General features: G+C 57.6%; 1 protein-coding gene and 1 long non-coding RNA gene across 12 annotated transcripts in view; one reads left to right on the plus strand and one right to left on the minus strand.

The window, feature by feature from the left end:
* RFX1 (regulatory factor X1) overlaps window positions 1-19,758 on the minus strand; it is a 32,146-nt gene extending 12,388 nt beyond the window's left edge. For 2 of the 11 annotated variants that reach the window (XM_049639992.1, XM_049639989.1), the window contains exons 1-8: window positions 19,008-19,091; window positions 12,023-12,077; window positions 11,444-11,585; window positions 4,604-4,713; window positions 4,305-4,388; window positions 3,531-3,638; window positions 2,447-2,563; window positions 1,240-1,335 (exon numbers count right to left, since the gene is read on the minus strand). In XM_049639992.1, the coding sequence (XP_049495949.1) occupies window positions 1,240-1,335; window positions 2,447-2,563; window positions 3,531-3,638; window positions 4,305-4,388; window positions 4,604-4,705 (507 nt within the window). In that variant the 5' untranslated portion in view covers window positions 4,706-4,713; window positions 11,444-11,585; window positions 12,023-12,077; window positions 19,008-19,091. Of the gene's footprint in view, window positions 1-479; window positions 864-1,239; window positions 1,336-2,446; window positions 2,564-3,530; window positions 3,639-4,304; window positions 4,389-4,603; window positions 4,714-11,443; window positions 12,820-19,007; window positions 19,098-19,655 lie in introns of those variants that run through there. The other 9 variants (XM_049639987.1, XM_049639991.1, XM_049639986.1 and 6 more) reach the window with 9 other exon arrangements.
* On the plus strand, window positions 18,959-20,796 carry LOC125929082 (uncharacterized). Its single transcript, XR_007459801.1, has 2 exons — window positions 18,959-19,050; window positions 19,365-20,796. It is a non-coding gene; the product is annotated as an uncharacterized LOC125929082 (long non-coding RNA).
* Window positions 20,797-25,126: the final 4,330 nt, after the last annotated feature.

Genomic DNA, 25,126 nt, shown 5'->3' on the forward strand with positions numbered 1-25,126 from the left:
CAAGCACTGGGACAAGGCTGTCACTAGAGCTAAAGCCAAAGCTGGAGCCTGAAAACCACCTACAAACAGGGCCTCAGGGGTGGAGCCTGCATCAAGGGAAGGATCCCCGTCCGTAGGGGCGGGGCCTGGAAGCTAAGTACAGGATGTCAGGGGAGGAGCCAGAGGCCAGGGGTGGGGCTCCGATTGGCGGGACACAACCTGGAATTACTGACAAGGTTTGGGGGGCGGGGCCTGGATTCCCCACCCCCATCCCCCGCCCGTCTGTTGGAGTGGAGGCTGGGACCTGGGACCGCCAGTCTTGGGGGTGGGGGGGGGGGGGGGGGATGGGGTCGGAGGTGGGTCCCCACACTGGCCGGGCGGAGGTGGGGTCTTCAGGGCCAGCAGGGCCAGGCGGGCAGCCTGGGGCCGGGCGCCGGCCGGGGCCGGCGGATCCCGCCCCCGCCCGCCCGATGCCCCCCGCCCGTGCGTCGGCCACCTACTTTGAGGGCCGTGGCGGCCGTGCCGAACACTAGCACCTGGGGGACTCTCTGGATCCTGACCCTCTGGTCGGGGCTGGCTCGGGCCGGGAGCCCGGGCAGTGGCTCGAAGACCACTTTCTGCTGCGGCAGGAGCAGGTGCGGGGGCATCACGCCCACCAGCTCCACCCACTGCTCGGCGCCCGGCTCGCAATGGGGCGGCGGCGGCTGGGGGCTGCCTAGCTGCCGGACCTCGCCCCTGCACGCGAGCGGGAGCGGCGGCGGCTCCGGGGCCAGCGCGCTCGGCCGGGGCCCGGGCGTGGGTGGCCGGGGCGGCGGCTCCGGCGGCGGCGTGGGCCGGGGCTCCTGCTGCTCTGCCTTCCTAGCGGGAAACTGACTGCCTGAGCTCTGGAGGACAAACAGAGACACTGGGGGGTCACCGGGAGCGGCCGCGGGCGGGGCTCTAGGCCTCCGCCGCCCACCGGGTCGCTGAGCCCACGCGGCAACCCCACGGAAGATCCCGCCCGGTGCCTCAGGGAGGGGAGAATCCAGATCTCTCTCTTAGCAAAACCTGGGCCCTTGAACCGCCCGGTGCCGGGGAGAGGGGAGGCTCCAAGACAGAGTCTAGAGCCCACAGCCCAAGCCCTTGAGGAACTCCCCGCCCCCCCCTCCCCGCCCCAGCCCCGCCCCATTCCCTCCCTGCAGCCCGATGGGCCCGCACCCACCCCTCCCCAGCCCGGGCCTAGTCCCAGTTTGCCCAGAGGTAAGTGGAGAAGACACGCACCTCTTGAGCCACGTGAACTGGCTGGAGCCCCTGCACCGTAAGTTGCTGCACGGGGCCGGCTTTGGGCGCCTGTGGAGTGGCTTGGACCACGGACCTCTGGGATGGAAAAGGCAAGTCAGACTGTGGTAACCGTGGCGACCAAAGGCCCACCCATCCCTGAGCACCCACCCCATGCCCCCATGAACTCCCGTAAGCCTCACAGCAGCCCGGTGAGAAAGAGGCCACCGTTCTCCAGCTCTTCCCTGCCGGCCCTGCACCAAGTGCCTTTGAGATTCAGGACCACATTGATCCCGGGCGGGCGTTCAGTTAGAGGCGTGAACAGAGGCTCATCAAAGTGAGGCTGACAGGAAGTGGCAGAACTGAAGTTGAACTTGGGACTGACTGCGGGAGTCCTTGTCACCCACCCCCACTCTGGACATGAGTTATCGCACACCCCCACATCCGCCATGCCTCCACATCCTTGCTTTCATGCTACCGCAGGAATACGGACATCGCCCTCAGGGCACAGAGCGAGGGGCAGAGGCGGGGGGTGGGGTGGGGTGCCGAGTGGTGGATTAGGACTCGGACCCAGGCCTGGAGGTTCAGAGGGTGCGTGGTGCTCGGCAGGACACCTGCGAATCCTTCAGGATGGGGTTTCCGCTTTTCCTCTGGGGGAGGTCTGTGCCTTTCATCTGGTTTTGCGAGGGGTTTGGGACCCCGCAACGTGTGTGATGGCGACCAGATGGCAGACGACCCTTGCCACTTAACCTGCCCCAGCAGCTCAGAGCATAGCCTCCTCCCAAAGGCTGGCCGTGCATTTGGAGGCTGGGCCTCTCCCCGAGCTCCTTAGGGGTAAGCCTGGACTTGGCCTCGGGGCTTCCTCCCGGCGAGTGGGCCCAAAGAGGCAAGGTTGTTTCTCAAAGTTGTTTCCAGCGCCCGTTCAGTGTTAGGTGCCACCTGTGAGGACCACATCTCATCCCCCAGCAACCCCGACCACCCTGCCCCCAGACTCCCAGGGCAGAAGCCATTATGCAGATAAGGATGCCGTGTCTGAAGGAGAGCAGAGGTGCTTGCCAGAGGCCCCGGGGGGGCCGGCTGAGGATGCACCCCTACCTGCTCGGCTCCCACAGACCTTCCCAACCGCAGCTCTCACAGACAGCCAAGGAGGCCGCAGAGGCTGCCTGGCCAGGAACCCCTGCCCCAGCCACCGCCCGCCTTGGCCTGGCACCTCTTGGGTGACGGGGACACTCTGCTGAACGCCACAGACCTGCAGCTGCTGCGGCACGGCACCCGCGGGGGCCCCAGCCGTCTTGCTGGAGGAGCTGTTTGCCTGCCCCGGCGACCGCTGCGAGGGAAGGAGACACGGGAGCGTAGTCTGGGCACCCAGGCCCTGGAAAACCCTTCTCAGGAGGGCTGTCCCAAGAGCTACTTGGGGAGGGTGGCAGTCTACAGAGGACTCAGCCTCCTAGGCTGGTAACTGGCCGCGTTTCATGAATCCAAATGCCTAGTCCCTGCCGTAGCCCCGCTCACTCCCAGGCAAGGCTAGGGGTTCGGCTCACAGGTGCCGGTGGGGGGACCCACCCTCCGCAGCCCAGATGGCCTCAGCTCAGAGGACACCTGTGCCTCCGAAATCAGAGGGACTGCCGCCTTGAGGTGAGGAGGGGTAGGTGAGGCGAGCCCCACTTTCCAGATGGGAAGGGATGTCCCAAGGCCACACAGCTGAGTGGCGGCACCGGGCACTGACCCCAGGCAGACTGGCGACAGAGTCCCTGTGAGCTCTGGGCCCTGCTGTGGCCACTCGGAGCCGACGGCCCTTGGTATTATTAGCTGTTTTACACAGAAAACACTGGGCTCAGGAGGCTCCAGGGGCCTGGCCAGAGTCCCCCAGGAGAAATGGCTGAGCTGGGGGTCTGACCCCAAGCTCCTGATGCTGCCACCTATGCTCCCAGCCACCCGTGGTCTGCCTGCCTCCAACACACTCATTAGTGCTTAGGGGGTCCCCAGAATCCACCCTGTAGTCTGGGGAAGAGCCTCTACCAGCCTTGAGGGGCACAGGGGGACCCGCTTTGCTTCCTGGGATATGGGGTCCTGATGCAGAGCTGCGAGGCCCATCTCAGGCTGGGGTGGGAAGCGGCTCAGAGCTGGCAGGGCCACGAGTCAGGCAGCCAAGCCACCTGACCCGGGCTCAATAAGGACTTTGGAGGAGCGAGTGGGCTTAGGGGCGCAGGGACCCCTCCAAGTATACTCTGGGGGTACATGCCCAACCCGGGGAGAGAGGTACAGAGAGGGCAACCGACGGGGCCACCACCTACCTCAGGGGGCGAGTGCACCTGCTGGGTGCCATGCACTGTCAGGGAAACCTGGCCACCCTTGCCGCCTGGGGCCGTGCTCTGCACCACCAGACGCTGCGTGGGGAGAGCCTAGAAGCAGGAGGAAAAAGGACCACAGTTCACTCACAACAGCCCGTCCGGTTCCCGCGAGCATCTGCGCCACACCAGGCGATGTCCTGGTGGTGCTCACCGTCAGCTCACAAAACTGCCCCGACGGCCCCCGGGCAGCACTGTTACTACCCCCACCGCACACAGGGTGAAAGCGAGGCCTGGGACGGCGAAAGCGCTTGCCCGAGGCCCTGGAACCGGTAAGTGGCCGAGCCAGGGTCGACGTCCAGGGAGCCTGGCTCCGCAGGCCATGCGCAATATGCTCTCACCCTTGAAGCCCGTTCTGGGCGGAGCCCCGTCACACCGCCGGCAGCCTTCTGGGGGACAGGCCACCATGTACTCACGGTCCCCGTGCTGGCTACGGGCTCTTGGCTCCTAACTGGCATTGGGTTCTCTGCTTTGAGATATCGGGGCTGGGCCTGAAAGCCACCTTCCTTACTGCTACTCCTCGGCTGTCTATTAAGATGTCTCGTGCAGCAACTCCTTCCCCAACGGGCCCTGACTGCCACCGTCTCACTGGCCGGAGGCGGCGGTCATCCCCCTGGATGGGGCCTAGGTCCTTGATGCTGGTGAAGGCCCATCTGAGCAGGCCACCAGGAACTGGCTCTGCAACCCAGGGGGAGGCCGGGCCTGGTGTGGCACCCTTACCTGCTGGGGCACTGAGATGTTGGTGAGCTGGAGGGGAGACACGTGGCCCGGCTTGGCCTGCACGCTTGTCTGGACCAGCAGACGCTGTAGGGGCAGGGAGTAAGGACCTGAGCCATGTGGGCTTCCCCAGGGCGGGGCGGGGGTGGTGGCTGAAGCGAACATCTTGCTAAGAACAGGTGAGCAGATGGCTCTGGCAGCAGGGTGGGAGGGGAGGCCAAGTACCTGTGGCCACCGTCACCAATGCCCCTCTCGTGTGCCCTCCCGCCCTGCCCCCTGGGGGGGAGGGGAGTGTGTCCTACCTGCTGGGTGCCCTGCACCTGCTGAACCACCTGAGTGGGGACTCCGGTCTGGCTGGCTGTGGAGCCCGGGCTGGCTTCTGATACAGTCTCACTGGCCCGCATGGCGCCTTCTGTGAGGAAGGGTCACTGGGTCAGCTCCGCCTGCTGTCCCTGTCAACCCTGAGCCTGAGCCCATCAGGAGGGGACGAAGTGGCCTGAAGCTGATCCTCTGACAGAGCGGGGTCTCTCCAAGATCCTGCCTGTCTCCTGGCAGGCCCTGACACTGCACATTGGGATAAGCCTTAAGGACCTGTGGCCCTTGACAGGCAGAAGCAGCCCCACCCCACCCCACCCCTCCTCGTCCCAACGCTAGACCAGGAGGGGTGACTGAGGAGCCGTGATGCTCAGGCCCAGAGGGCTGGATCCCTTTCCCCAACAGATAGGACTTGTGGACAGCCAGTGACTGACCCCCTTCCCCAGGGTCTCAGCAGCCCTGGAAGGACCAAGGTGCTGGGGCCACCTTCCTCAAGAGGACTCTTGGCTTCCCAGGAATGGGAGATGGTCAGGAGTGAGCTCAGAAGGCCTTGCCAGCCTGTGGCCAAGCACCTCCCCTCTCTCTCCACTGTCCCAGCCTCCCTGTCCTCGGTGGGGCGGGGGCAGTGGGGGGGGGCTTGGAGGTGGGCAGGCAGGTACTCACGCTGACAGGCAGCCGAGAAGAGGCAGTCGTAGAACATGGTGCCCACCTGTCCCCGCCCTGCCCCTGCCCCCGTCCATCCAGGGGAACCTGCCCACGGTCCTCACTCCTTGCCCACCTCTTTGGGAACAGCAGGGTGCGTGGGCAGCTTTCTAGGTGCGTAGCAACCTTGGGGAGCTAATCCCTCCCGGTGGATGCAGAGCTCCCGGCTGCCCTCTTAGAATAAACACTCTCCTCCCAGCAGACATGGCCCAAGCAGGGCCTTCTCTGGGCCGGGGCCTTGCTATGAAGTCAGGAGGGAGGCTGGTACCCGGAGACGCTATCGGGCAGGCGCAGGTCGAGTTTCATGCACGTCTCGCTGAGCGATTAACAAAGGAGCTGAGAAGGGGAGGGGCACGGGGGGCAACTGTCCTTGAGGGATGCTGGCTGGGAGTCCCCCGCCCCAGTCAGGATACCATCCATCCTGCCCCCTCCCTGTGGCCTGGCTTGGTCCCAGCAGTTCCAGAAGCCAGGGTAGGGTGGTGGGGCGCATATGTGCCTGCCTTCCTCCAAAGTGCTACCAGGAGCTAAGCTGCCAGTGCCACCTCCCCGGGGGGTCCCTGGCAGGACTGGAGGGTGGTGGGCAAGGAGGAGGGCTACCTATCATGCTTCTAGTGCCCCAAGTGTTGCGCTACGGTCTTCCCGGGTAGCTGGAGACAGAAAGAACTTTTATCACCCCTGTTATTAGATAAGGCAAGCGACAGGGAAAGAGGAAGTGACCTGCTTAAGGTCACCCAGATGGGAAGTAGCAAGACAGGATGCTGGCCCAGATCTGTGCCCACGTAAACCTCACATTGTGCGTAGAATCCAGAGTCTCAGGTCATGCTTGGGCTGACACACCAAGGGCCGTGGTAAACAGTGAGGGGGGGGGGGTCAATGGGAACCCCAGAAGGACCAGAGCATCGGGAACTGGGCCTTGGCTATGTGGGGACACAGGCTTGGGAGAAGAGCCTGGCCAGGGCAGAAGGGCAGTGCCAGGGAGCAGCAAGAACCTCAGGGACCAAGTCTGGAGCAGAGCTCAGGAACGTGTTATGCATTGGGGGGAGGGGGAGTGGTGGCCAGATGTGGGAGGTGGTTGTTGGGGGAGGCCTCTGATTGGCCACACGTGGGACACACATTGGGACAACCTCAGGCCTGCTTGGCCAGCTGCCTCTGCAGCCAGTTCCAGGAGATACCAATCCCTAGATCTGGCTAGAGTCCTCCCTCGTATCCACTTAGGCTTCCCGGAGCAGTGAGGGAGGCAGCCATCACTGAGATGGGCCCCCGGGAGAAACCTGAGAAAGCCCTGAGTCACGTGAGGGGCCTGGCACACCTGGCCGTCCGTGGGACACGGGGAGCCAGGCCCAGCCCAAGGAATGGCACCCAACCGAAGAGGTCTCTGACAGGTTTTGCCTAGTTCATGGTGGGCCAGTGACTGGAGGGCTGGCGCCAGCTACCTCCTAGGCCCGGGGCCTCCAATGAAAACGCCTTCAGTGGGACCTTCAGCGGGACCCTCGGCAGCTGGGAGGCCTGGGGACCTGCTGAGACCAGGGGATGGGGAAGCCCCAGGAAACAGTCTGGGATGGTCCTCAAGGCTGGGAGCCCCGCATCTGCCAGGCCAGGAGGGGGTGCCAGGCTGCACCATGAAGTAAGCAGGTGAGATTCCGGAGAATAATATTTGGATGAGGAGCTTCGCGTGTGTGTGTCTGTGTGTGTGCGTGCGTGTGTGCGTGTGTGTGTGTGTTGGGGCCTCTGCATCTGTCTGTCTGCTTTCTCCATTCTGGGCATGTGCATGAGACCAGGGAGGGCCCTGCAGCCTCAAGTCTATAGTCAGGAAGTGGCAGCTGGTTTCCTGTCCCTCAATCTGATGAGCATCACTTCCTCCCCGGGCCCTGCGACTTCCCCATTGAGACCTACTCACATCTCCAGGACCACGAGCTATGAGGGGGGAAGACTGAGGGAAGCCCCAGAGGCTTGATGACAAGCTTCCGTCCTCACGGACGACAGACGGGGCAGTCTGGCTCTCTCCCTCCCGATCCTTTGATCCTGGAAATGACTTCCGTCAGGCGCTCTTGGAGCGGCCTGTGGGTCCTGGGTCCCTCGTCTGCCCTGACCTTGGCTTCCCCGTCTGTAAAGCTCTCTTTCGGACACAAGTCTTCCTGGACTCCCAAGGACTCCAAGTGTGAGCGAAGCAGGGAAGACGGGCTGGCCGCAGACCCTCCTTCAGCCCAGCCCTGTCTCCTGCGGGCCGGCTCAGTTTCACCTTCCTGCCGGTGGCAGCCAGGGCCCACAGTGCCCTCCTTCCACCTCGAGTTTCGGGCAAGAGGCTGGCAGCCTGTGAGGACAGGCACTTATGGATCTAGAGGGCTGGTCCTGAGCAGGGAAACGAGTTTCCTTCCCATCACCTCCAAAGACACCTTCGGGCAGAGCCCATAAAGTCTGGCGTGTGGTGTTGCTCTCAGTTGGGCTTCCAGCCTGGGCTCCAGGTTGGATCTGGCCCGCGACTCCCCCCCCCCCCCCCCCCCCCCCCCGCCTCCTCCCTGTGTCCCCCTGGGTCCCTGGTCAGCTCAGATTGCTCTGGCTCTGGAGGAGCCCCTGGCACCTTGCCGCAGCCTTGACTGGTGTCAGTTACCTCCCCTACCCCCGCTGCCGTGCCTGGGATGGGCTCACGTGACCCAGAGGCCACCCTTAGATGAAAAGAGACACTAACCCAGGAGAGGGTCATGGAGGAACCCTGGGAAATCACTGCGAGGGGATGGGGGAGGGGCCAATGGAGTAGCAAGTGGAATGACAAGGTACAGCCAACCTCCTCTTCCTCAGAACAGACGAAGGAAGCATCACCCAGTAACCCTTTGGGGGACGGGCTCCCCGCCACCGGGACAGGGAGCAGCGGGGAACAGAAAGGCCCCAGCACCACCGTGAAAGACAGACCAAAGAAGGAATCCCTAGTGTCACCCCCGCGGCCCGTTCACTGCAGCCCACCAGCACAGAGTGGCCCCACGGTATAACGGGGGACCAGGGGAGTGGGAGCAAAGGCCTGACCTCTAAGCACCAGGGGCTTGCTCCCTGGGCATGCATCAGGGAGCACAGGAGAGGCTGGGGGCGGGGATAGAGGAACATGCCAGGAGTTGGGGGTGCCCTAGGGCCTGGAGCCATGTGCCCTTTCCAAACCCTTGCCCTGAGGGCCCTGGACCCCCAAAGCAGCAAAAACCAGCACCCAGGAAGTCCAGGGCCAATCAGATGCCCTGTATGCTGAGCGAAGTCCTCCGGCAGTGACAGGCGAGGCCTCCCGCCTGCTCTCGGCTGCCCAGGGCTGACCGAACGTGGAGGCTGTGATGGGTCAGGCTGGCACTCACGTGGGTGCTCACCAGTCATTCCACAAAGACCCAGTGGACAGAGCCCCGCCCTCAGGGATAAGGGGCTGGGCGTCATCACTTCAGGTGACGATGAGTGTTAAGAAGAAAAATAAAGCAAAGTCAGGAGACGGAGTGAGCCGTGCAGGGTGGGGAGGTGTGGGCGTCAGGGAGGTGGCATCTGAGCAGACACCAGAACAGAGAGGACGAGCCATGGGAAGGTTTGGGAGGGCAGCGCTCCAGGCAGAAGGCGCCGAGAGCGCAAAGACCTGGAGGTCAGACTGAGCCTTGTGGGTTTTTAGAGCCGCAGGAAGGCCAGTAGGGCTGGAGCAGGTGTGGGAGGGGGCAGGTGGGACCCGGTGGGGCTGGGAGGCTGGCAGATCTCCCAGCCAGAGTTGGAACGCTAGGCAATTGTCGGCAGGGGATGTAGGAAGGGCGGAGCTTTGAAAGCCCTCTCCTTGTGGGAGAGGCCACAGGGGGCCAGCTCTCCTCAGGTGAGAAAGCCAAGGTCAGGGTTTCTCAGAGAGGGTTCCCAGGGCCACCTGCCTCCGAATCATCTGGGTTGAACTGGGTTGTGATGCGATTAATCAATAGTTGCCATCAGGCTCCCTCTTGGGCGCTGTGGGGGTGGACGGTGGTGGGTGAGGGCAGGGGCTGGATCAGGGTGGGGGCCGTGGAGGTGGGAGAGATGGTCGGTGCTGGCAGCATTTAGGAGGTGGGGCCAAGAGGTCTTGTTCAGGGATGGGTAGGACGGGAATCCAGGCTGGCCTGGGCCCGGGTGTGGTATTTATTAGGACAAGGAAGTCTCAGGAGAGGGCGGACTGGATGAGGGGAAAACATCCAGAGTTCCATCTGGCCATGCTGGCTTGGGAGGCCTGTTCAACCCTGAATGGATGGGTCACAGGTGGCTGGGGTTCAAGGCCCTGGCCCAGGGAGTGCTGTTAGCACCGAGGTGGGAGTGAAAGTGGACACACTGGACAAGGCCACCCTGAAGGGACGGGAGGAGGAAAACAGCAAAGGGGGCTGAGAAGGGAGGCAGGAAGTGGGCAGAGACCAGGGCAGGAGGGTGCTTCTGGGAGGAAGGGGACCAGTGTGTCAGGTGGCTCCCAGGGACCAAGGAAGCAGACCAGCAGACAGACAAGGTGGAGCTGTGGGCGATTCCCAACTGGGGCCCTGGGCGGGGGGTGGGGGAAAGGCACAGGCCAGCAGAGGAGAGAAAACGAGTTAAGGAAGGGAGGGGGAACCCTTCAAGGAATTTGAACTTAAAAGGAAGTGAAGCCGTGGGCAGCAGCTGGAGGGGTGCAGGAACTGGGGTTTCTGGTTAAAATGGGAGCTGTTTCACTTTTGCAGGCTGGTGGGAAACGTGCAAGAGAGGGACTGAGCCACGAGGCCCTGGAAGGGATGGCCTGGGATTTTCAGAGCTGGTGGGCACAGACCCACCCTGAGAGCTGTGAGGCCAGCTCAGGGGAGATGGGGTCCTTCTTGATAAGTGATGGCGCCTGTCCCCAGTCCCCAGTGAGGTAGGCAGCAGGGTCAGGGATCAGGAGGGAGGAGTGAGATGAGATGATGGAGGTGAGGGTCGGCTTCTTGCAGAGTTGGGAGGTGGGGTATGCTGGTGAGAAAACCCAGCAGGATAACTGGGCAGTGCTGGGAACCTGCTGGAGATCTGCGACCTGGGGACCCTGGCCATGTCCATGGCTGGTGCTCTCAGCATGGCTCTCACATGACATCCCTCCAGGCCAGTCCCTGTGGTAAAGAGTCACCACTTTGAGCCCCTGCTTGCCCCCACCCCCACCCCTCTCTGGAGACCCCGACACTGCCAGGAGCCTAAAGGATGCTGCTCGGGGCTCCGGCTACATCCGCTCTGGTCCCCTGGGGTCATGTCAGTTGCCACATATCACTCTATATTGTCCTATCTTCCTAAACCTGGCCTTGACCTGCCCCTTCCACAGCCTCCCAGGATGGCTTTGCGATTCCCCCTCCTTCCCTTTCCATTCTGGAAGGATTGAGGGGCTTCAAGACATTCTCCCCCCGCCCTACTCCCACCCCATCCCTGGGTGCACACTGGAAACCACTGAAGATGCCCAGTCCTGGTCTGAGCTCTGCCTCCTCAGGGGCGTGACTCCCTGTCCTGACCCTCTGCTCCCAGTCCCTCCTGCTGGGCCCATCTCTAGGATGTGGGAAAGATGGTCCAGGCAGGAATCACGGACGCCACGACTCAAGCTTCCCGGCCACTTTCTCTACAGCCACAGGGGAGACTGCAGTGAGAAACAGGGGTCCTTGGCCACGCGATCAAGAAACTGCCCAACCAACAGCCTCCCTCGGCCCCTGGGTCCTGCCAGAAACAAAAAGGGTGCACCTCTGGGGAGGCCTCCCAGCTGACCTCCCCAAAGTGCCCCCACGAACGCCTCGCATGAAATGAGGGCAGGCCGTTCGCCCTCCGTCTGCAACAGACGTTTGCAAACTTTAAGTCCCCCGCCCAGTCCTTTCCTCAAGTGGCAGTTTACTTGGGGACAGAGACAGAAACAGCTCTAAGGGCTGCCCTGGTGGAAAGGAGTTCAGGCGCACAGAAGCCTCATTGCTTGGCCTGACCCCTCCTTCCCCAGAAACGTCCCCCACCACGTCCCCCCCCCCCCCGGGAACCCCAGCAAGTTTGAAAGCTGCCGTGCTGTTGACAGGCACAGTGACAGAGGGAGGGCGTCCCTGTGCCCCCCTCCATCCAGGACGCAGGGCTCCCCAAAGTCCTGTCCGAGTCGTTCTCAGAGCACCCCCGGCTCCGAGGACATGTCCACTTACCAGAGACGGTGACCACGATGTACTGCTGGGACGCCGGGGTCGGGGTGGGGGCGCCAGCCGGCTGCGAGGGCGTGGGGGTGGCCGGGAGCTCCGTCACATACTGCTTCTGGCTGCCTGGTGGCTGTGCCTGGGGCTGGGGGCTCTGCAACTCAGTGACATATTGGGGCTGGGGGGTAGCCGCGGCGGCAGGCGGCTGGGGGGGCTGGGGCGCCGCTGCTGGCGGCGGTGGTGGCTGGGGCTGGGCCTGTGGTGGCTGGGATGGTTGTGGGGCTGCCTGGAGCTCAGTAACGTACGCTGGTGTTGCCATGCCAACAGTGGGGGAAATGATAATAAATAAGGCTTTTTTTTTTCTTCCTTGGGAAGAAGGGGAGGGGGGGGAACAAAAAAAAAAAAAAGAAGGAAAAACAAGAATTAATCTACAGGCGGAGGAAACCAGGGGCAGCTCCTGGCTCCCTAGAGACACGGTTAGGTTCATCGCTAACTTAATTAAATCCTGAGGCTGGTGGCCAGAGACAACCAACCCATCACTGCAGGGGAACTGGTTATGGACTGGGGCTGGCCCACGCTTCTTCCACTCACCCCTGTCCAGGGCTTCTGCCTTCTTCCTTCCCAGCCTCGGCTGCCTGGGGGACCCCTGTGTCAAAGGAGGGTGAGGGAGGGTGGGGTCTTGGGCCCTCACCCAGAGACAAATAGTACACTTCTCCTGAGGGCTCCTGCAGACTGGGCAATGTGCTGAGTGCTTTCTCTCCATTATTTCATTTTAAACTTTGCAACAACCATGCCTGGGTTTGGGTTTGCTCCTGCCAGATGAGGAGCTGAGGCTCAGAGAGGTTAAGGAGCTTGCCCCAGGCCACACAGCAGGCTGAGGCTGAATCCTGGGCACTCTGAGCACCTGAGTAGCTGGCTAATTGTTGGAAGGTAAGGTCGTGGGGAAAGCTGTCTCGCAGCCAGCCTGCCCCAGTTCCCTACATGCCTGCTATTTGGACTTGGATTCTTGGCTGGGTATCATTCCCAGTGGGGTGCCAGACAAGGGAAGAGTGTTTTTGAGTCCAAAAAGCTCTTAGAGCAGCTTGTGGCCACAGAGGCTTTCAGGCCCTTGAATGGACCGTAATGGGTTACCATAGCAGATGTGAGCTCATCACAGGAAGAGTGCCCTTCCGAGTCTAGGGGCACCGGGCTGGGAGCAGGCCCCGGCCACAGGGCAGGCTCAGCAGTCACCGCTGACCTCAGAACGGGGCCGGCCCAACCAGGCAGAGGCAGCTTTTCTGGCTGCTGAGGGGTCGTGGGTCCCGCTCCCAGGTACTGGGCTAGGCACCCGCCCCTCCTGATGAGCCCGGTCCCTTCTAGCTGACCGTGCCCCTCCCAGTGCTAAGCCCCACCCCCGCAAGCCCCACCTCCCTCTCACCAAGCCCAGAAGATGGGCAAACGGTTTCCCGGGCCGCTGCCGCCGCCGCCCACACTAACGGGTGCCATCCCCAGCCCCTGAACATCTGAGGACAGCGGAACAAACACTGGGGTGGTTAACAGAAGCTCCAGCCCCGGTATCTTCGCGGCCCCTGCCAGCCCAGGGAAGTATTTGAGTTTGACAGCCCTGCCCGTGGTCGCCTGTGACACCCGTGGGCACTCCAGGCCCCGCTGGCCGCTGAACCAGAGGCTCTCCTGCGCTAACCCTTGAGCACCTGTGTGCCATCGCGCACCAGCAGGCAGCCCTCCGGCCACTGGTGACGAGGAGTGGGGTTTGCAAGGGGAAGGGTTTGCAAGTGGGATTTGCAAGGGGAAGGACGCGGGGGGTGGGGGGTGGGGGGTGGGGGTGGGGACAACTCTTGGTTGACCGGAAGCGCCAGGAGCCCTGGCTGCGATCACCTCTGCACAGCAGCCCCATGACGGAGGAGCCACCATGGCCATTTTACAGATGAGCAAAACCGCGCCAAGGGTGCCCAGCAACTGGTAAGAAGAGGATTTGAACCCGGGTCTCTCTGAGCTCCAGATGTGTGCTCTTAACTGCTAGCCCCACCCCGGGAGCCAGGCGCAGGGCTCACTTACTTCTCTCAATCAGTACATAGCGTGTTCCCTGTTTTCCAGATGGGGATACCTGAGCCCCATGCACAGAGATTAAACACCTGCCACGTGCAAGAAAATGTCATCATCCTGCAGCCCCTGCCCTCCCAAAGTCTTCATGCCAGCATCAGAGGGGCTGCCTTATGGGGGTTCCTCACACCATCAGGTCCAAACTCCGGCCGAGCTCAGGTGCTCGAGTCACGGCTGCTGATCAGTGTCCGTCTGTTTGGGGTCAGAGCCACCTCGACACGAACCCTGACTGGTCTCTTAATTCATGAACACGTTACTGACCTTCCGCTGGGCCTCAGTTTCCCCATCTGTACCTGGGGATGAGGAGGACACTGATGCATAGGGCTGGTGTAAAGGTCCGACGAGACAAGCCCAGCACCCAGTAAGCCCTGAGAGGTGGAAACCACTATTCTCCTTCTCCTTGAACAAATATCTGTGCCAGGTAGAGATGGAGGGGGAAGGGGAAAGAGGTCTTAGAAAGAGGTGCCCAGGGGGACTCCAACCCTGGTGTTTGTTCATCAGCATCACCTATGGAGCTAGTTAAATGCAGGCTCCTGGGCCCCACTGCCCAGAGTCTGGGATGGCCCCAGAGTCTGCTGTTTGAGCTAACTCTCCACCAGATGGTTCGAGGCAGGTGGCCCTGGGGGACGTCTGTGAGAAACCCTGGCCTGGGCTTTTCTGAGCCCCAGCACGGCTTGCTCCTGGGGTACCTCCCACAAGGAAAGAACTTTAAAAGCTCCACACTTGCAGGTGCTTTCTCCTCCTTGAGGTGCAAAGCCCGAAGGCCTCATTCCTTCCACTCAGGGGCAGCGGAAGGGAGGGACAATGAAGGCTGAACAGCGAAATTGAAAAGGAGGAGGGGAGGGGCGCCTGGGTGGCTCAGCCTGTGAAGTGTCTGACTTCGGCTCAGGTCACCATCTCACTGTGAGTTGGAGCCCCGCAGCAGGCTCTGTGCTGACAGCTTAGAGCCTAGAGCCTGCTTCAGATTCTGTGTCTCCCGCTTTCTGCCCCTCCCCCACTCGGAGTCTGTTTCTCTCTCTCTGTCTCTCTTAAAAATAAATAAACATTATTTTTTTTTTTTTTTTTTTTTTTTTGAAAAGAAGGGGAGATTAGTGAAACAGTTAAACCAACTTCTCTTGGACACCTTCTGAGCACTGTCATTGCCATCAGTCTCCAGGAAGGGCCATACAGGATCCCAAGTTTCCCACAATTGTGTGACCAGGGAGCCCTTTTCTTTCCATTCGTGGATGAGTAGGTTAAGCACTGTTTTGCAAGGTGCTCCCTAGACAGAAATAAGTCACAAATATTTACACGGCATGAGACCCCTATCTTTACAGAGCAGGGCACACAGAACAAGGGAATCACTCAGCAAACCTGTTCCTTGGCAGTGAAACTGCCAAGAAAGTCACCAATGGCTGTATCTATCTTTCAAAGTCAGTATCTGTTTTTGGAGAATGTTTGCATCAATCATTGAATCAATCTGTGGGCAGGCAGCCTCTATTGCAACTATTCAACTCTGCCCTTGCAGTGAAAGCAGCCATAGATAATATGTAAACAAATGAACGCAGCTATGTGCTAATAAAACTTTATTTATAGACACTGAAATTTGAATTTCATATCCTATCACGTCAGGACATTTTATTCATGCCACACAATATTCTCCTTTTTGATTTTTTCCCCCAAATCTCTTAAAAGTGTAAAAATCATTCTTTGTTCATAGGCCACACAAAACCAGGTGGCAGTCAAAGTTTGCCGACCTCTGTTCTGGATGCCAGATTCTACAACGAGATGGTTTACATCTTGGACAAGGCCCTCCGAAGGAAATGGAAAGAAAGCTCACTTTCTTCATCCGTAGAATGGCTTCAATGGGGAACTTGCAGGGGAACGGGGAATTTAAATATCATGATGTGCGTTTCCTTGATCCTCTATAGCCAGTTAGTTTTTAAGACTTCTCTGTAATTCCTCCAAAACAGATCCTAAGACTGGACACTTCTCTCCACTTTCATCAGCCAATCCCAGTTGTCGGACCCCCACAACACTCTCATTACTGGCTCCTAGCTCCATTCTCGCCTCTATAGTCTTTAAGATCCTTTGAAAACACAAATCCTATCTTGTCACTCTTGTATTCAGGAGGTTCCAAGGCTCCTATCACAGAAATTAAATAAAATCCAGAGCCCGTCCCAAGACCTCTGGGCCTTGAGGCATCTAGCCCCTCAAGTCTCTCCTTCTCACTTTGAATGTTCTAGTCAAACTGGCTCTTGCTCCGAGAATGTTCCATGCCTCCTCCTGCCTCAGGACCTTTGCACCAACTCTTCCACCTGATTGACATCCTCTCCTCACCTCTACTCCCCTTCTCCACTGCTGGCTGCCTCATATCATTCAGGTCTCAGCTTATATGTCACCTTCTTGGGTCTCAAGTGTGCCTCCCACCCCAAGTACTCTCAAGCACAGACTCCTGTTTTATTTTCTTCCTGGACCTCTATTTCCTTATTTGCTTCTTTTTTCTTTTTTTAAACATTTATTTTATTTTTGAGAGAGAGAGAGAGAGAGAGAGAGAGCAGGGGAAGGGCAGAAAGAGGGAGACAGAGGATACAAAGCAGACTCTGCTCTGTGAGCACAGAGCCCAATGAGGGGCCCAAACTGACGAACCGTGAGATCATGACCTGAGCCAAAGTTAAGAGTCAGCCGCTTAGCCGGCTGAGCCACCCAGGCGCACCCCCCCCCCCCCATTTTCTTATCCATAGTTCCTCTTCCTTCCATGACCAGAAACGCAAGCTCTCCCAGGGCCGAGACCTGGCCCGCCTTGCCCGTCACTGACCTCCGGGTCCAGAACACTGACTGGCACGTAGTAGGGACTCAACTTTTACTGTCAAATGAGTGTCCACATGCCAGGAACACACTGTTAATGAGTGTCAAAGGTCACTGTGAATCTACCAATGGACGAGACCTTGTCAAAGAGTTACTGCTTCCTGCCTCTGCCTGCCAGCAGCAGCCTTGTGCAGCGGGGCTGGGCAATGCCCCCTGGTCCAGAACGGGCTGCCCAGCCCAAGAAGAGCAGGCAGTGTGCCGTTGCTGTCTGCAGGCTGCATCCCTGGGGAAGTCTGCCTGGCCCATCCCCGAGATGTTGAGATGTGTATGGGGAGGGGAGGGCAAGGACTTCAGCTCCAGGGACACCATTCCCACGACACCCACATCTCTGGCTCACCCAGCTGCCTCCTGGAAGCCTTGGGGCTGAGTCTGGGCCCAGGCCCAGGAGAATTTTTTTCTGTTTGGCTGCTCTCCTGAAGCGGGAGAAGGACTATTCAGGAGCGAGGGGAATAACACTTTCCCACTAGAAACTAGAGTCCTGGTATCCAGCTTCCCGGGATCTCTGTCATCTCTGTCATCTGCCCACACGGTTCAACAAGTGAGTCAACCTTTAAAGCCACTAGGCTCTCACCCAATTCAAAATGATAAAAATAAATACAAGCGGTGTAATTCAGAGGGCTGAGCAGGAAAGGACAATCGTGATAATAAGGGGAGCCGCTAACACAGTTTGAGCAATTACTCTGTATTTGATGTTCAACATGTATTCTTTCATCGGGTCCATAACACAGGAATATGAGATTAAGAGTGTTACCGATGGTCACTGTCCCTCGCTTGGACAAAAGGAAACTGAAGTTAGAGAAGTACAGTAACTCATCGAAGGGCACACAGCGACAGTTGATTACGAGAAAGCAGCTGATTGCTTCCACAGGCGAACTAAACCAGTGCCCTCAACCCTAGTCACAAGACCCCTCTGGGCTTGGGCCCTTCGAATGTAAAAGTTATGGGGGGGAGGGGGCAGTTAACAAGCCTAGATAACTGCTAACATCGCCTTCTGCTCAAAGTTTGCCTTTCCAACAGGTGGTGATGACCTTTCTGGCGACTTGGTATTTCCAGTCTGGCTCTGAAAATTAATCTCTAACTTTCTGAACTTTCAAGGGGTCCTGTCACCTCTCAAAGAGGAACGGGTCTAGAAAAAGTCTCCGAGAAGTGAGACCCCCCCCCCACCCCTCCCCCCTTGTCTCAAATTCCCGAGGGAAAGCCTCAGGAGAGCCTGAGACCATCCTTTTCCTCGAAGTTTACTGACTTTAAAAGAAAAGGGCTACAGTTTGCACACCGCCACTCAGCTCTGCTGATGCCGAGCTCCAAAGCAAGACAGAGAACAAGTAAAGTGGACTTGCCCAGCTGGCTATCTGAAAAAAATAAATCCTTCCCCAAGCAGGTAGATCCTGTTGCCCGCCAAAGCAGTCGCTCAGATTCTCCTGTAACAAACATGGAACACTTCCCCTTTCCTCTAATCTTGATGTGCCGCTCCTGCCCACGTGGCTCTGGAGGCTGGTACCTCCTCAGTGACATGTGACCCAGCTGACACCAACTTGATTGACACAAAAACATGTGTCTGGCCAACAGAGGCAGCTTAAGAAATCTAAGAAACTTCCCCAGGCGCCATTTGCTTCCCGTTCCCAGAAAGGCAGACCTTGATGGGCAAGAAGGTTAGAAATCGTCCCATCTCCAGAAACAAGTCCTCCGGCCAGGGACGATACGAGGTCTAAGAGAGCAGTGCACAGAGAAGCAATCAAGTTTCTGTTCGTCTACCTCAGTCACCCCAGATCACTCCTCCCCTACCATGGGCTTCGACTTCTGCAAACCAGATCCTCCTGGCTGAAGCCATATTCCTAGCCCACAGTTTCGCCATGAAACTTTGTTTTCCTTTGCTTTCTCTCCGAGAATAAGAGAGATTTAGGAACAGACGGCAGTGTGGAAATCAAGATTAGCTAACAGTTCTATCAAACCATATTCAAAAATAGCACATAGCAGTAAAAGTTCAAAGATGAGGCCTAGAGAAATTCCTGAAAGGAGTCAGAAATCCCTGAAATGTAGAAAAGGGACGATGGCAATGATTCTCCCCACTTTACAGAATGGAAAACTGAGGCCTCAGATGTGGCAGACACGGAGTACTGGGAATGACTGGGGGGGGGGGGTGGTGGGCTCTAAAGCGACGCAGCACAGGTGGCTTTCCATCCCTTTGGGAGGCTGTAAGGCCCTGGCGGCAACTGCCCCACCCGGTTCCCCCGCCACCGGCACCCGCCGGCCCCGCCCACACCTTACGACCTGGCCCCGCCCATTCACCTCCGCCCCGCCTCGCCCCTCCCTCGCTCCCATTGGCCCAGCCTCCCCAGGCCCGCCTCTCCGCACCTCCCAACATATAAAAGCCCCCCGCCCCGTCCAACCGACCTCCACTCGCCGCCGGCCTGCTAGCGCCCGCCCCTCGCGGGGGCTGGGCCCCGGACCCCAGGGGCGGGTGGTGTCGCCCCAGCCGGGCCCCGGCCCCCTCCCCCACGGCCCCGACAGTCGCCGCCGCCATTTTGACCGCCCGCCCCTTCCCCCCGGACTATGATTACAGCGACACCCGCCGCCCGGGCCCCGCCGCCCTCCCTGGCCGGGCCCGCCACCCCAGGGCCGCCCGGGTTACCTCGGCTTCTTCCTACTTCTGTCCGCAGAAGGGCTTTCCAGAGGTCTCGGAGGCGATGTTGGGAGGGGGACGGAACGTGCCGGGGTCCCCGGGCCGGGCAGGGGGGGGGTGGGGGTGGGGGTCGGCCGGGCGGTTGTTGTTGTTGACTCGCGTTGCCGGGTTGCTTGGTCGCCACGACTACCGTGGCTATGGCGCCTCCGTTTCCCTCACCGGGGCAACTGTTGCTACCCACCCTACACACGTCATGGGCGGGGGCGGAGTCCCGGGTGATTGGCGGCGCCAGGAGAAGTGATTGGATGGCGCTAGGTCCTGCTGCTAAGCTATTGGTCCTAAGTCACGCTTTTCAACACCCTCTAGACTTCTCGGCGCTCTGATTCATCGGTGTGAATGTCCGTCAAAGGAAATTGAACCCTCAAAGGCAGAAGAACCCGTCACTCCCGCAAGGAAGCAGCGGCCTAAGAATAAAGGGGTGGGGTCTGTGAGGTTGGGATTGGCTTGCGGCTGTAAAACCTGCCTTATGGTTCAGCTAAAGGGATGTCAATCCATTCCAAAGGTTTGCCGCGCTCTCCAGCTGGGAACCGTGCGCATGCGCAGCACGCAAAGCCAGCTGGGAGTGGTAGTCCGCTCAGCGTACTTTAAACGCCTTACCAACTATAAAAGGCGAGAAAGGAAAGCTCTCTTCCTTCAGACTTCTTCCTGCCCCGGTGGGTCAGTTCCTCGCCTCGCGCTTACGTCACGGGAGGAATGCAGTGACGCGCGCGGCTCGTCTGTGACGTCAGCGGCGGAGCTGGGCTAGGGATTCAGTGACGTCACTAGGCGCTCTTCCCCTCCCCCCCTATTGCCCTACGTTGGTAAGATGGTCGTGGGATGTGAAGGCTGGGTTCGATCCCGGGTCCCATCCCTCGAGCAAACTTCCCCCGCCACCTCCGCCTAGACCCGGCCTCCACGAGGGCTCCCGCCTCCCCCTCCTATCGGGCCGGAAAAGGTCACCGCTGCCGGGACAACCGCGGCTATCTCCGCCCCGCAGGCGGTGCGGACAGCCCTGGGAAAGGTCTCCTGCAAGCGGAGGACTTAATTAGAGGCTTCTAGCGCGGGCGATAAGCAAAGGTCGGCGCCCAGCACCCCCAGGGGAGTGCGGGCTGCTCACCAAGGCTCCACACCGCACCCCGACGCTCTTCCCCCTCCGTCGCGCCGCCCCCTCAGCGTCCTCCCTGCCTCAGTTTCTCCAGGAGAGAAGAGACAGAAGCGGGTCGAGACTAGGTTGAGGGCGCAAAAACTCAATCATCAAGATAAATGACATTCTATCCAATATTTTTTAAGTATCAAAATTAATGGGGAAAAAATAAATCCATGGTGACCAAACTACCAAAATTTTAAATAAAGATAGGATCCTGCCAGGAGTGGGATCAGGACGAAGTGAGTCACGCAAGTGCTGGATCGGATCTTGTCTTTTACTTTTTCAAAAACATATTTTAATCATCAATTTTTTTTGCATTAATTTTGATTTCTCAAAATAGTAATTATCTTGATAAATGAGTTTTTTGCCCTCCCCCCACCCCCCCACCCCCGCCTGCCGCGCCACCCTCTTCAGTTTTGCGCCGTGGTCTCCACCAGAGACAGGAAAATGAACGAAAAAGCTCAGAGCCCATGGTTCTACTTGTAGTCCTGCTGTGTGACAGTGTGACAAAGCGGCTCTGTCTCTGAGCTGCTGTTTCCTGGTTCAACCAACTTCACCCCTCTTGTGTGCAAGGCCGGGGCTGTAAAAGTAAAGAAAGCAGACAAAACCTCAGGCTTTGCATTTTATTAAGAGAGACACAATTACTAGCGAAATGACTACATAAGATAGGTTTTTAAGGGGCTGTAAGAGTGACATGGGAGGGGGTGGGAGAGGAGTGACAGGATGCAGTGGCCTGTGTCACTTGAGGGAGGGGTACTGCAGTCCTGAGTTGTGAAAAGAAGCAAACTCCATAAAACCCAGGTGGAGGGAACGGCGGGGAGGAGGGGAGGCGGGAGATAAACATCAGGCTGGGGCAGAATGAGCAAAGAGGAAAGCGTCAGGAGGTGAGGTCAGAGAAGTAAAGGCAGCCAGGTGATTCCCCAGAAACCCTCCACCTCCCAACAGCCCCGCAAAGTGGAATATCCACCACCCCCCCCCCCCCCCCCCCCCCCCCTAGACTGGTAAAGCAAAAAAGCAAATAGAGTCTCAGAGGTAGAAGGAGATTCTTCCGGGATCACACAGCTGGGAGGCAGCAGAGCCCAGACAGCCTATCTCCTTTTCTGGGCCTTTCCAATGTGCTTTGATGCCCCTGGGTGTGACCCTCCACAGTAGAGGAAAAGCAGCAGCAGTTTCAATCGGCCTGGAAATGCTTGAGGAGCCCCAGCCCTGATAAGTCCGCCCAAGAATTAATGCGACTTGCAGGCATAGGGTGGCCAGGATAAATCCCAGCCCGCAGAGCCATTCAGCCCCTGCAGCTGCGTCTGTGAGACAGGTGGAGGTCCCAGGGCCAGCCCTGTGTGCGGGGGGGCCGGGGGGGGGGGGGGGGACCAGAAGCCCTATTGCCACCTCCCACCCATTTCCCCACCTCCCTGAAGTCCCTAACCCCCCAATGAGCACAGCCAAGCCTGGAAATCATTTCTTCAATCGCAAATATTCATTATAAGCCTTTGTGGCAGGGAAGGCAGTGTGGGCTAGAAATGTTCTATTTTTTTTGATAGTGTTTGCATGGGTTTATAGATATAAAAAATTCCCTGAGCTCTCCATTCGAAATCTATGTCCTTTATGTATGTTATACCCCAATTTGAAACTTAAAAACACATGTTATATATACCATTGGAAGTCAAGTTACACTCTTGACCAACTCCTTTCTGAAACATTGGTAATTAGGGGGCCTGGGTAGCTCAGTCCATTAAGCATTCATTTCTTGATTTCAGCTCAGATTATGATCTCACAGTTCGTGGGATCAGGCCCCATGTCCGGCTCCTCGATAATGACGCAGAGCCTGCTTGGGATGCTCTCTCTCCCTCTGTCTCTTTCCCTCTCCCGCTTGCTCGCTCTCTCTCAAAATAAATAAACTTTTTTTTTTTTTTTAATGCAGAAAGAATGAAAGAATTAGAAAAAATGCCATTTTGGGGCTTCCGGGTGGCTCAGTCCGTTGAGCATCCGGCTCTTGATTTTGGCTCAAATCATGATCTCATGGTCTGTTGAGTTTGAGCCCCATGTTGGACTCTGTGCTGACAGTGCAGAGCTTGCTTGGGATTCACGCTCTCCTTTTCTCTCTCTGCCCCTCCTTCCCTCTTCCTCTCTCTCAAAATAAATGAACTTAAAAAAAGAAAAAGAAAAAGAAAATTTGCCGTTTTGCAAAAGCCAAGGAAATCATTGATCCGGGCAATGATCGTCGATGGGCGTCATAAAGCAGCAGGTGAGAGAATGACGGGGAGCAAACTATGCACAGGGTGCTGGATGCTCACGAAGCCCAGGGGTGTGGACTTGATCACAGAGGCCAGGCTGTCACCAGCATTAGCTGCCAGGCAGCTCAGCAGCACAGTAGACGGCCCTGGGCCTCCCGATGTGATGCGAAAGGAAGTTCACAGCTTCCCCTAGGACACGTCTTGCCAAAACGTTAAACCTGACTCTGATGAAGTCTGTCAACCTCACATCCAGTTTGCAGGAAATGGAAAGGGTAGAGAAACAAGTTAAATGACAATATCAGGAAGCGACAGACAGACAAATCCACAGTCGGGGGGGGGGGGCGTGTACCACATGACAACTGTCCCTGTGTCTTCAACAAGTCAGTCATGAAAAAAAGGGACTGGGGACTTTTCTAGGGCAGGCGGGCACCGTCGACACTTGGGGCCAAATTGTTCTTTGTGGTGGGAAACTGTCCTGTGTGTTTTATGATATTAAGCGGTGCCCCTGGCCCCCACCCACTAGATGCCAGTAGCCTCCTCCCCCAGCCAGGTATGACACTGAAAGATGTCTCTAGACAAACGTCCTTGGAGATACTACCCTAGAGGTGGTACAACAAGGGACAGAAGGACACGGGCTTCCCAGCTATCCACCAGCAGAGACCAACCTTCTCTCGCATTTAAGCCAGTCATCGGGTCTCTGTTAAACCAAGGGAACCGCGCCTCGGTGGTTCTGTTCCAAATTTTTATATTCATTGAAAGTTTTGCACCGGGTGAGCATACTCACTGAGGTGGGTCACTGGAGGCAACGTACATGTCCATCTTTCTAGCAAGATGAACTAAGAAAGCGGCATGATCCAGACTCCTCAGCCAAGTAGCCCGGCGGCAAAAAGTAGCTTACAAAGTATCGTGCTAATGGGCGTGAAACCCAGACACCATAGCATTTTCAGACCTGGCAACCCTGCTCCTCCCCCAAGCGGCAGGAGAAAGAGATCTCCGTGGAGTTTTGCTAAAAGGGAGAAAAAGAAGAAATTTAAAACTATCTACGAATGTGCCAGCTACTAAGGAGAATCTGACCCTCGGTGCATTGGAATGCAAACAAAACATCCTCCTGTTACACTGGCAAATCATCATCAAAGCCGGTGCATTTCTGCTTATTATTAAGTGTTATGCTTAGCAGGCTAGTTCTAACTTTTCAAGCCACACAGTGGGGTAAGAGGGAAAAAAATATCGTAAATGTGTGAATACTGTGCAGATATATCCATGGATAAAATGGAATCGGGTGTCAGAGGACACCCAGTCCAACAGGTTTGGGGAACTATGTTGCAAGCAGGGTTTTGATGAGTTAAGGTGATCTTGGGAAAATATTGTTGAAGGTATTGCATCATCGAGCTGAAGGAAAAGTTGGGGGGAAATAAAAAGGAATGAACTGAGATTTACAAAATAACAGGGGCGCCTGGGTGGCTCAGGCGGTTAAGCATCTGACCTCAGCTCAGGTCATGATCTCACGGTTCGTGGGTTCAAGCCCCGCATCGGGCTCTGTGCTGACAGCTTGGAGCCTGGAGCCCAGAGCCTGCTTCGGATTCTGTGTCTCTAACTCTCCCCTGTTCACGCTCTTTCTCTCTCTCTCTCTCAAAAATAAATAAACATTAAAAAAGATACAAAATTAAAAAACAAAAATCTGAGATGTGAGGGACGCTTGGGTGGCTCAGCTGGTTAAGCCTCTGACTCTTGATTTCAGCTCAGGTCATGATCTTGAGGTTTGTGAGTTCAAGCCCCACGTAAGGCTCTGTGCTGACTGCACAGAGCCTGCTTGGGATTCTCTCTCTCTCTCTGTCTCTCTGCCCCTCCTCTGCTCTCTCTGGCACATGTCGTCTCTCTCTCCCTCTCTCTCTCCCACCCCCCCCCCAGTCTTTCAAAATAAATAAATAAACTTTTTAAAAAATCTGAGAGGTGATCCCCTAAATACTTGGGCTTTGAGAAAAAATGCTTGGGACACATGCGTATCCACATGAACTTGTGTCAACCTATTCCCACCCTCCACCAAGTGGTAAGACAATTTTTGGTGGGGAGAGGCTGAAGGAAATCAGTTAATAACTGCTTTGACTCTCTTAACAAAAATGCAATATATCACTGAGCTAAAAGGGTACAGATGGAAATCTAGTACACAGTCCCATTGTGCCAGTCACAACATACTTGCACACAGTGGTTTGGGAAGAGCAAGAAATTGGTTATCTGGGATGAAATTACACCAGTGGGCGCTTTGTCTGGACCAGTGAGGGCGTGATAGTGTTTGGGGAGAGATGGGACTGGGTGAGACCTAGGTTCACTGGCATTTGGGGAGCATATAGCAGATTGCAAAAGACTGAGGGCCAATTGGGAGGTGAATGGAGACAGTGAATGTAGGTTAGATGTATTTGGGTCAGGAAGACAGATTTGAAATCTACACTAATATGGTGGCTGCTGGAGGCGGGGGGGGGGGGGGGGGGGGGGGAAGGGATACCTTTTATTTATTTTTTTAATTTTTTGAAACATTTATTCGTTTTTGAGAGGGCTGGGGGCGGAGCAAGGAGAGAGGGGGACAGAGGATCTGAAGCGGGCTCTGCACTGTCAGCAGAGAGCCCGACGCGGGACTCGAACTCATGAACCCGAGCAGAAGATCATGACCCGAGCAGAAGTTGGACTCTGAACAGACTGAGCCACCCAGTCGCCCC

Source organism: Panthera uncia, chromosome A2 (assembly GCF_023721935.1).
Source record: "Panthera uncia isolate 11264 chromosome A2, Puncia_PCG_1.0, whole genome shotgun sequence".
In the NCBI taxonomy this organism is placed as follows: domain Eukaryota; kingdom Metazoa; phylum Chordata; class Mammalia; order Carnivora; family Felidae; genus Panthera; species Panthera uncia.